Raw genomic sequence first — 12338 nt, 5'->3', positions numbered from 1 at the left:
TTTCGCAAATACTTTTTTGCCCCCACCCCCACCCCAATTCCTCCAATTTCTTCATTTTTCATTTTTTTCTGTAACTGTAACCCTAACCCTAAAACCTTAAAGCTAAAACCAGTAGAAATGCACAAACGATGTCATAAATAATAGTGACAAACGAAATATACACTGCCGATAGTTGTTGACAAACAACGGCAGTAATTTTATTCAGCTGAATACATGTCATTGATTGGTTGAAATTACTGAAATACGACAAGTTTAACACGAAATAACTTTGTAAATATAAACTTTTCTCAAAAACGCTAAGAGTAAAAGATGTTTTATATGACACATTCTACCAGTGTCCGAAGTTTGAAAGTGTTTAGTTACAAAAAATTAATTTCTTGATCTGCCGTTCAAAGGGAAAAGATCTGTTTATCCGCTATGCTTCGTTTTGTGTCTCAGAAAGCATTTCACGAATGAGTTTCCATCAAATTATGATTGCTATTGAGTTCACTAGTTTCACTTTCTAGATCATAAAACAAAACATAGCCCAGCAGTATAATGACAAATGGCATGTAAAGTTTAAATATTGTATTGGTCATCAGTAATATTTATAATATTATTTCGTTTTTGGATTTGGTTTGCAAGTTTCTTTATGTGAGTTCGTGTGTTGAAGTATATTCTGTTGTCTGGGGAAAGTCATTCTCTTTTAGTGCCTTATAATGTAACACACTCATTGATAAAATTTCCACTTATTTCTTTTTTATTTTTCTAAAATTTTTGTTGCGTCTTGCAACCTTTTCGGTAAGTGTGTTAAATTATAAGGCACTAAAAGAGAATGACTTTCCCCGGACACAACATTTATAATATTAGTTGTACGATTATGTTTAAAATTTATCTTTCGTTGCTCGTAAATTGTTTCTTTCTTTTTTGTGTGGAGCTAGCTAGGAATCAAATATGAAAATGAAAATAAAGTAATTCTTTGAACATGTTTGGTTCCTATACAATGTACTCTTGTACAGGAACAATCACACAAGCAACTCTTTTTCTATCACTATAATTACCCCGTTCACTTTGATATATAATCACCACCTCATTACTATCAAATCCTTTTTTTTCCTTCTTCCACCCACCTCTCTTTCTATGGATCTTTTCTGTTTCACCTATAGGTTTTGAAATTTTAAAATTAAGTGAAACTTGTCAAACCTTGTACATTGATGTAATTTTTGACACACACTCTGATTTTGTTATTCACTTGTTTCAGAAAAATTTTAGAAAAATGTTACAGATATTTAAAGATTGATTATTTTTACCCTATCAGAAAATAGGATTTGAAAACTGGGATTGTGTGATAGTTGTATGTGACACCATTAGACAAGACATAACTACACACCTTTTCATCTGAAAATATTTGCGTTTTCTAACTGAAAATGCTTCTATAGTTTTTAAGTGCATAGTACCTAAAATAATTGTCATATGTAGGTCCACAAAATCGGTGAGGGTGGGGGTATCATTTTCCGTAATTTCCAAGGGTACTGTGAAAAAAAAATCTGAAAAATCCCCGTCAAAACGAAGAAATTCCAACTTGTTGGTGCTTCTTAAAGCCGACATCTGTCTACTACTCCTTGTGAAATTAATTTAACCCTTTAGCATTCAGACTACATTACAATTGTAATGCTTATTTACTTAAATTAATGATGTAATTGTTTATTTTTAGAATGACCTAGTAGGATTGGTGTGTGAGGCCTGGTCTGGCTGGGCCTGGCATGGCCGATTTGAATACCAAAGGGTTAAGCAGGAAGTCAAATTTTGTGGCTGTCATTTGAAATTAGTTATGATGAAATGTAATTTTATTAGCAATTCGTTATACACTTATAAGTTTAAGAGGAACGGAAGACGTGAGTTTAAATATAAATGCAGTTGCTAGATGACAGAAAGATGCAAATGGTTTTGTAAATGTGAGTGCGCAGTATCTAATCTAAGTGCAAGAAATTGTGAATATGCGAACAAGATAAAAGAGAAACTGAAAGAATAATAGATAGAAAGAGTGGGATAGACAGAAATCGATGTGCTAAGCAAAGATCAGTTCTGATAAGTTTTATGTACATATTTGCATCTGAGCTCATTTTGGAGCTTCAAATTGTTCATGAGAACAAGAGACTCTCTAGAAAATATGCACACTGTTTCAATACACCAGAATGCAATGGAGGTTGCTGTCATCATGAGTGGAGAATCACATAGCAAAAGCAACATCATTCTGACATACGAAGACAACACTTTCAAATATAAATGAAATATATAGCTCCTATGATATGTTGCTATATAACTCTTTATGGCAATACTGAAGACTGATATCATTTACAATTACCACAGGTCAAATGAAATTCTTCAAAATCTGTCTCTTGCAGAAACTTCTATCATATCATAGTTTGAGATAGTTCATTCAACCACCTGCATCAATACCAATCTCTCCCCACCACCTCTGACATGTTTGCCATAAATGTAAAGGCATAGCCATAGCAGCTACTTTTACAGATATTGCCAGCACCACTCCTTCCCAGAAACTCGACAGTATGTCCTGCTTTCAAGCATTTCCTTTGCTAGCATAAATATTAATAAATTAATAATATCTAGCAATAATAATAAATCTTCTCTTTTATACCTTCTTATCCCTTTAATAGATCTTATAATTTGCCCTTGATCATAATAAAGAGTTTGTGAACTGGGCAAGTTCTTAAGAAATGATTGCTTAAGATGACTGCACATTAGAACACAAAAGAGCACTGGCGGCCCTGCACAGGACTTTGCAGACTTGTGTGCCAGTAGATCTTAAATGGGGGTGAGTAACAGTGGTATTGTTAAGTGACTTCCACCAGACTTTGCCAGTTGTTCTAAAAGGAACAAATGCCATTAAAATTCAAGTTTACCTTAAATTGCCATCACTTTGGATCAAAGTTGAAGTCTTCAAACTTTCTACAAACATGAAGTTCAATCTTTTTGGAGATAAGCTGTCCCGTGAGTTTGGCCAAAGCTTTTTATGAAGGTTTCCTTTTGACAGTGATGACACAATTGACTTTGCACCTCTGAAGACAATGGTTAATACACAAATGAATTAATATTGAAGGTGTTCTCTAACCTTGCAACATCATTATCTGACATGTGATTGTGTGAAAGATTTATATTTTCACCTAAACTCTCCAGTTAACAGCATTAACTGGCAACTGTTGTAGGCACTTTCAGGAAATCAATGGATAATGTGGATCAAGAAGATTTCACTCTCCAATGGAATTTTGAAAATTCTTGGAACCTTCTAGTTTACTGCTAAACTTGACTTCAACAAAAAAAAAAAGATCTCCAATAATGTGTAAGATACTTTGGTTGTGATTATGCAATGGCACATGACTGATGGTTAATAATTTTGTACTGCATGTCATTGAAAGTATTGTTCTCACTAGGTGCACCAAAGCAGAAGATGCAGTTATATTTAGTATTCCATTCATACCAGTAGATGTGTCCCTTTCATTTAGAAGGCTTCAGCTCCCAGTAAATCTAAATTTTGTCATGTCAATCAATAAATCTCTAGGACACAACATTAACAGTTGCTGGACTGCACCTTGAGAAATCCTGCATTTTTCATGGGCAGTCATATATTCTTTTACTCTTTTACTTGTTTCAGTCATTTGACTGTGGCCATGCTGGAGCACCACCTTTAGTTGAGCAAATCGACCCCAGGACTTATTCGTTGTAAGCCCAGTACTTATTCTATCGGTCTCTTTTGCCGAACCGCTAAGTTATGGGGACATAAACACACCAGCATCGGTTGTCAAGCAATGCTAGGGGGACAAACACAGACACAAACATACACACAAACATATATATACATGTATATGACGGGCTTCTTTGAGTTTCCATCTACCAAATCCACTCACAAGGCTTTGGTCGGTCCGAGGCTATAGTAGAACACACTTGCCCAAAGTGCCACGCAGTGGGACTGAACCCGGAACCATGTGGTTGGTAAGCAAGCTACTTACTACACAGCCACTCTGCGAATATGTAGAATATTCAGTTGTTAGGAAACCTCCAAAATCTGTTATTTATGCCTCTGATGGCTATAACAAAAATATTCACAATTGATAGGTGTAGATCTAATATAACCTGGGATTCATCACAATTCCTAACATTATTTATCATTGCATATATTGCAGTTCAAATATTTGCCTGTATAGGTTTCCTCTGGACACTCCAGCTTCTACATATTTTAAGAATGATTTTATTCTCATGGGTGGTTCATCTCCCTCTCCAAGCACTCCTGTTTCTATTCATTTTTCAAATTATTTTAAGAATAGAAGATAAAATTTTATAGAATAAAAGATAAAATATTGTGTTAAGTAAGGATTTCAAATGAAAGAAAGCTGTCTTTACTTTCAGATAAAACTGTATTTTTATTTAATATGTATGAAATGTACCATTCATATTGAATACGAATCTGCGTTAGAGTGCATTACACACCAGACTAATAAATGGAGAGGAAAACAATTTCATTTTTCACATAGCTGTTTTAAGAGATACTTAACAGTGTTCTATTACATGGGTAAAAAAAAAAACCTTCCTTAAGAACAATTCTGGGACATTTATAGCTACTTTTCATCTTGGGCAATGTCAAGTATTCTGCGTGAGTGTGTGTGTGGGGAGTTATTAGTTCAGAAATATTTCTTGAAGAAATTGTAGCTTTGAATATGTAATTATTGGTGTAGCTGTTGCTGCTGCTATCACTAAATATTTCCATCTTCACCTTCAATATTCTTGCTCCAGTTACCATTTTCATATTGCTATTTGCTATTTCACCATTACTAATAGCTATCTCTACCATTTCTACTTCCAATATCACTACAACCATTATACTATGTTTATCACTGCTGCTTCTCTGATAGGGACAAAGAATCAATCATCAAAATATTCAGGTGGTTTAAGTTATCAGACGAAGCACACTTGTATTTTCCTACAGTAGGCAAGATCTCTTGTCCCTCTGCTAGACATTTAGCTCCACTTGTCTAGAAGGGTAGTCACTTTACAGTTGGTATGCTAATGATAGTGTATTCTTGATGTGCTAATAGAGAAAAAAATTTCTTCTGAAGGGCATAGCCCAAGACATTAGTTTTTGCTTCATGGTAACTGGGTATCAGCATATATCTCTTGTTTTGTATTTTTAATTTATTTGCTGAATTCTTTGGAGATGATGTTCACTGATGTTTTTGCACTAAAAAAGATAGAACCATTTGTATGAGTTACAAAAAGAATAATAGTGATATTTAAAAAAAAGAAATCAGTTTAGATAAATTCAATTCATCATGAATTTCTACACTATATAAAATATACTGTATTGATATTGGGGATAGACTCGTCTACTTTTTACAAAAGTAGTAATTCACTGGTTCAATTATTTTAGGATTTATGTGTTCCTGGCCTAGTTAAAAATTATTATCATGGGAAAGCTTCAGGAATAAACAGATTTATGCCTGTAGATGTATGTACACACACCTAAGCACTTAAGTATTTGCATGCACATGTTTATGAATTTGAAGTTGTGATATCAATTTCTTCTAACTTGGCACCAGGTTGTGCGTTGACCTTAGTATATTACTGTACTTTACTACTACTGTTTGGATTGAGAGTTTATGAAAATAAAAATATTGCTGCAGATCCTGAGCTGAGAATCGTTATAAGATAATTTTAAATTCTGTAAGATAGATGTCAGAACTATAGAGTAGAAGGTATAAGAAGCTATGATAATCATTCCTTTGTCGAGAGTAATAGAAAGCATTGTTGTGTAGGTAAAAAGTTAACTTTGCTATTACACAGTTTTGGTGCTGATGTCACTGCACAATGCCTAGAGTAAGTGACTGCTACCATAATCTAGGAGCAACCATGGCTTTGTAAGGAAAGCTGGTTAGGTAGAAACTGTGTGGAAACCTGTTGGAGGCACTGTTCCTGTTCTTGGGTGGTCGACTTAATCTGTTCTCCAATCTATCTCTCCCACTAGACCCTTAATTGCCTTTAGAGGATTCACCTCTGTTGCAAGTATTTCATCCTTCCTATTATCATGTAATGATGGCGAAAGAAAATAAAAATGGTGTCTAAGAGGGGCTGACCAAGGTTGAGACTGAGAAGATCAAATGCCCACAGAAAGAACCTTATCAGCTTGCATATCCTCAGTTTTACAATTGATAGAATTTATTAAAAAAAGAAGGAAAAATTAAAAGTACTATGCTGGTTTGGGATAACATTAATGGGTGCCTTCATAAATTGTTGGTGAAAATGGTATCAACAGTTTACCAAGGAATGAAGGCCATCTTTCCAGGTTATGTGGGAGAATACAATACAGGGTCCTTGATGCTTCATATCAGTTTTGGAGATCCCCCACTTACTCACTTGACTTGAGACAGCATTCACCTGGGGTGGGTTGAGCTGGCTTCATCCATCCTCAATGCTGCATCTCTCACAAAGGCCGACCAGGCCTGGCGATTTGAGGCTAACGACCGCGTGATCTCCAACCACTTACTCACCAAAAAGATGAAGCTTATCTTGTTAATTGAAACAGGAATTGAATATTAGCTGTTTGAATGTTCATGGCTAAAGGTGGGAATTGGCGACATCAGAAAGCAAGGTCACTATTAGTGAGACTGGGGTTTCCAATACAGTCAATTTTGCTTCTAATATTGACTATGAGGTGTAATTTCTTTTGGTTCATCTGAACCATGTGGGGTGACTGTGTTTAGAAAAGGCCTCCTATGTCTCAAAATAAGGTTATTATCCAGTACCCGGTAGCCATTAGTGGACCTGTTCATGAATGGTAGTGCTCAGGTTGGCAATCATTAATGTACCAATGTGGACAGACTACCAAGATTTCTTCAGGTGCTTAGAGATCTTTATTTCATCTTGCTTACTAGTATTAGTGGAAGGGCACCAAAGATATATGTCAGGATCAAATGGGATTGATATTTAGGATGGATGAGTGCAAAAGTCTCTTCAATATGTTCAAACATTTCCAACTGTTTGACAGATACAACTAGATTATCAGCATTCACTGGCTTGGACTTTGGAAAATTGCTCCAGGTCATCCATATCGTACATAGTTAGAGTGGTTTTAGAATATCCAATAGGAATGGTCTAACTTGTTTATAGTTTCATGTGATTAACTTTACAAAATTGTAGTCTGTGTAATCAACCATTTGAAAATGATAAGATTTTTAGATAAGGATCTAGTTACATGAAACTGAACATGACATATGTACCCAAACTCATAAAGAGACCCAATTAGTGAAGTGGTAATTAATTGGAATGATGATGGGTGTGCTTGAAAAAGAAAAAAATTGTGTACAGTGTAGAAGTAGCAATAGTAAGCAATAAACAGTAGAGGTAGTTAAAAGCTGATTTAGAAGCTGTTGAAAAGGATTTCTCAACTAAAGTGGTTGCAGTAGGAATAGACACTTGGGCACTTCTTTGCTAGACATAAAGGTTGAGTTTTACTTAAGGTGCTAAAACATAATGGCATTAAAACTGTTCTAAAGGTTTTGGTGGTAGAAGCATGTCATGGCACCCAATCTATACTGCAAGACTCTGGTGGTTCACCAAAGGTATGTGTTATCTATTTGTAAGTGGACATGCGTGCTTCTCAATGGCACTTTGTTGAACTACTTGGGCAGATGAACTGGAGTTAGTGGGTTTCAATTCCAATCTTATGGTTTGTGTCAAATCACAGAGAAAGAGATCAATGGTACAAAAATCCATTTCTAGGTTCCAAAATGGTGGATATTATGACTAACTGTGAAAAGTAAATTGTCAGAACTGGATAAACTTATCAATGAACTTTATTCAAGCTTACCACACTTGTTTTCCCTTCTGTTTTCAGAGATCTAACAGAACTGGCTGCAGAGTGGAAGAATTCCCATTTATGTGGTTCTCTGACGAGAAAGGATGCAAATGTAGTGTGTTATAGACAGTCTTAAACCCATGTTTCTGCTGGATGCAAATTCAAAGATTTTGGTGCTTGTTATAGGCCATGTTTTTGAGCTCACATAAGCCTGTGCAATATTTGATGAATCTCTCCAAAAAACCTCTGCCTTTTGTGTTACATCATAGCTCTAGTTTTGGTGGCATGCTAATGGATTAATCTAAAGTATTCAGTGTGGTCAGTAACTAGTACCAAGTATATATACTACACACAACCACTTTCAGTCATGTTCAGGGGTTAGATCCCTACATTATATAATGACACCTGCTTTGTGTTAGTGGTAAATGGCTGCCTGTCAGATCATTTGATATCAATGCTTGATCCATGAAATGTCTGCTCTCATTGTTTCAATATGTTTTGGCTCTAGAGGTTACTGCTGTAGATGTTATAGTTGTTGTAGGGGATTCTGCTTGAGTTGAGATGTTTGAACTATGTTAGCATAATGCATATGATGTTACCAACAACGATATCAGATATACTGGAAACCAACATTTGTAGAAGATGACCATTAGGTAAAGAAATGCAAAGTGATCTAAGTGGAAGGAACCTGCATAAGAAGGAGACTAAAGGAAACAAGACACACATTCAGCTTCTTATCAGCAACTACATTATCTCGCTTGTATTCTATTTTCCATTCACTTTTTATAGGAAAGTCTCATGACAGCTTTACTTAATTGTTTTTGAAGACTTTAATTTCTGTACCCACAAAATTATTATAGCTCTTTTCTGTGCATGTAAAGCCAGGCCTATTACAAAAGCTCTAATTAATTATTGCCTACACTTTTGTATTTAAGTCAACTGTAAGCATTTTGAAATAATGTGAGTTTTAGTCTCATCTATATCATTGCGTATTCTACATTTGAACAAACAGTCCTGCTTTTCTGTCATTTTCCAATTCTTTGAGCCTATTCTTCTACTGCTAAAATCAATTATTGTTATTAGGAATGCAGTAGCCCTGAAATAATGAATGACAATTCACAAAATGATTCACAAGGAACCTCACTGTGTGGAATAACATCATCTTTAGTAAGTAACATTTAATATTTATATTTACATATTTCATGCAAAACTCTGATAATGATAATGGGAAAGAAATGCAAATGTGAATATACAAACATCAAAGACATTACAAAAATTATTGTTTTCTGAGTGGAGAAAAAGAAAAAGAAATAATTTTTTAAAATGTGAGTTTCCTTAATCTTTTGGAAAAAAACTTTATAGCTCAACAGCAAGTAGTATCAAATAAGTCAGTCCCGTCCACTACTCTGCTAACTCTGAGCCTATAAGATGCGAGATGATGTAGTAAACATACTGTGTATAAAGGCTCTTTAACCTAACAAGATATCCCCTTGAGAAGGAATGCTTTAGACAAAGTAATGTGGTTAGTGGTTGTAGTTATTTACTTTCAGGTCAACCCTAATTTAGCAGATCCATAATTAAAAGTGTTCCAAACTTGAGTGACGTGTCTTTTTGAAGGCAATTTGTTTGCTATTTTTAGCAGACTGAGCAATCACATACAAGCTTTGACTACAGCATTAAAGCATTTTAGCTCTGATTTCTAGCAATGTAGGTATTTATAACACCCTAGTTGCATTTAGGGACAATTATAGTTTTCCTTTTTGGTAAAACATTGCAAACTGCTGTTTTTTAAAAATTTCATATATATATATATATATACAGGGTGTCCCAGAAATCATGCATCATCCTGGTTTTTTAAAAAAAATACACCTTTATTGATTTCAAAAACACTTTATTGAAATTATTCATTACAAATGCATAAATTGAGCACCCTCTACAGTAAAACATGCATCAATTCTCTTTATGAAACTGTCTTTCACACTCCTCATGGTGGAAACGGTGATCTTTTGGCACTCAATTGTTTTTGCATCCTTCAAATTATCAAGAGTGCACGGACAATTCTGGCACACAACAGATTTGAGATGTCCCCAGAGGAAATAGTCAAGGGAAGTAAGATTTGGGGATCAGGTTGGCCACTCCATGGAACCTATCTGTCCAATCCATCTGTTAGGAAAGGTCTGGTTTAAGTAGTTATGCATGCAATTATGCAAAGTATGCTGGAGCTCCATCCTGCTGAAAAAAGTTTTTGCGTTGAATTATGGAACATCCTCAAGGTAGTCAAACAAGAAGGTCTGCAAGAGCTCTAAATAGGTTTCACCAGTGATATTATTGTTAAAAAACTAAGGGCCAGTGATTTTCTCTTCCCATATTCTAGCTCAGATCATAATCCTTGGTTTATTCTCATGGTGTCCCCCCTCATTCCAATGTGGATTGTTATCTGACCAATAGCGCATATTATGCCAATTTATTTGGCCATTCAAATGGAAGCTGGCTTCATCACTGAAGAATATTGAAGAATCTCTATGTGCGCAAATCTATTCACTGACTTCCAATTGTCTATCTTTGTCATCACCATGAAGTGTTTGCACAAGATGCACTTTGTACAGATGAAATTTATGAGTCTTGAGAATATGATACACTGATGATTTGCTCCTGGTTTACTCTTCTGACTGATTTCATAGGACTACGAGCCACTTTTGCCAAAACAATAGTGGATGTTTCTTCATCAGTTACACTCTTTGGTCGCCTATATTTCTTATGGTCAGCAACTGAGCCACTTTCTTGGAAACATTTGATTAAACCGCAGACAGTAGTATGGCTCAATGGTTCTCACTCAGGGTGTTTGCAGTTGAATTCTTCAGCTACTGGGTGGTGTGTTGCCTCATCTCTTCCAAACATGAAAAGTATTTGAACTCTTTCTTCTACTCGTAGTTTATTAGCCATAATTCAATCCGAAAGACAGAAAATAAATAAACAAGAAAAAAAAATTACATTAATTATTTTTAATAGAAAACAGAATGGTGTGCGACTTCTGGGATACTATGTATATATATATATATATATATATATATATATATATACACGATGGGCTTCTTTCAGTTTCCATCTACCAAATCCACTCACAAGGCTTTGGTTATAGTTGAGGCTATAGTAGAAAATACCCTAAGTGCCATGCACTGGGATTGAACCTGGAAGCAAGTTTCTTACGCCTGTGACAGATATATATATATATATAGTTTAATTAATGTAAGGCTTAAGTTAAGTGTCCGGTTATACAACCCACTCCTCCAACCATACAATGTTTAGGCCTCGGCCCTAGACTAGGGCTGGGTGCGTTCACTGCGTTACATGAACAATACATACCGTATATCATAGCATAGACCAGAGTACTGCTGGCACTGTGCCTCTGACAGGCTGTCTTGGCCCTAGCCTTTTGGCAGTAAGAACTCACCATTCATAGTGCCCTGCAGTTACAAGGTATGTTTGTGATACCAAACATGAAATAGGAAAGCAATGCTGAGTAACAGTCAATGATATTTCACGGTGCAAGGAAAGATGTTTTGAATTTTGACTAAATTTATTGTCATTTCCTGCTGGTTTCAAGTTGATCAATCTTATTCCTAACATCCTAGACGTATCTATCTAACTTTTTTAGATTTCTAACTTCAGATTAAGGCTTTATTGAGATTTATAATGAAATATCTGTGTCAACTTACAGAGAACTTTAACAAATGTCTCCTCATTGCAGACTTTTATCTTCCTTGGATGATCCACTGTTAACATGAAATACATTACATCCACACTTCTGTGTCTTCCCTGTTGCTCACCACGACGTCGTTTTGGGCAGCCAATTTCCACTAAGTTCAAAATAAACTCCTCCTGAATCACCTTATTTGGTTTTTCGTAAAATTTGGCTTGATTAAAAACCAGATCGGTTGGAGAAAGAAGAAAAGCATGACAATGTTCATTTTGTAGTATGGTATGTCTGCAGCCCAATTGAGGCACTGTACCTAAACCCGAATGTCGCATTCGCTTAAGTCTTTCTCTCTCATGATTTCCCTTGCACATTCTGCGTTTCCTTGGGGCAGGGGACAATTCCAGCTGCTCTTCTAGAACGTCAAAACTATTAATTTTCCTGGAAATTCATGCATGAGTCCAAAGAAATAAAAACTTTCGAACATGAACGTGACTGTCTTGATGCGTTAGTTACTGTGACTGAGGTATGAACCTTAAAATTATACCTTGTATGTACGTACGTACGCGTTGTATAGTTTATGCAGGCTAAGGCTTGTTGTGGTAGCGCTCTTCTTTTCTAGGGGGCCCACTATGTTGGACATATCGAGCACCCTGATTGGCCAGGTGGATATGCGAAAGACTAGTGGTGTTTATTGCGTTTTGCTATAAAAGTTACTTTTTAACACAAATATGCTGGAGATATGATTCGTAGTGCAAAAAAACTAATTATGCAGTAACGTTCCCGCTTCCATGGACA

The 12338-nt window shown here is 35.6% G+C and overlaps 1 protein-coding gene across 4 annotated transcripts in view; it reads left to right on the top strand.

The window, feature by feature from the left end:
- The window catches only part of LOC115209919 (ribose-phosphate pyrophosphokinase 4), a 68944-nt gene that overhangs the window by 34330 nt on the left and 22276 nt on the right, over positions 1-12338 (top strand). For 2 of the 4 annotated variants that reach the window (XM_036501459.1, XM_029778521.2), the window contains exon 2: positions 8930-9013. The exons of 1 other annotated variant lie outside the window; for it this stretch is intronic. In XM_036501459.1, coding sequence (XP_036357352.1) covers positions 8951-9013 — 63 coding nt within the window. In that variant the 5' untranslated portion in view covers positions 8930-8950. Of the gene's footprint in view, positions 1-421; positions 548-8929; positions 9014-12338 lie in introns of those variants that run through there. One more of the 4 variants, XM_036501458.1, reaches the window with a different exon arrangement.

The sequence above is a fragment of the Octopus sinensis genome, linkage group LG3, assembly GCF_006345805.1.
Source record: "Octopus sinensis linkage group LG3, ASM634580v1, whole genome shotgun sequence".
In the NCBI taxonomy this organism is placed as follows: Eukaryota; Metazoa; Mollusca; class Cephalopoda; order Octopoda; family Octopodidae; genus Octopus; species Octopus sinensis.
Note: the sequence above shows the minus strand (reverse complement) of the source record. Positions and strands in the feature narration are given on the sequence as shown.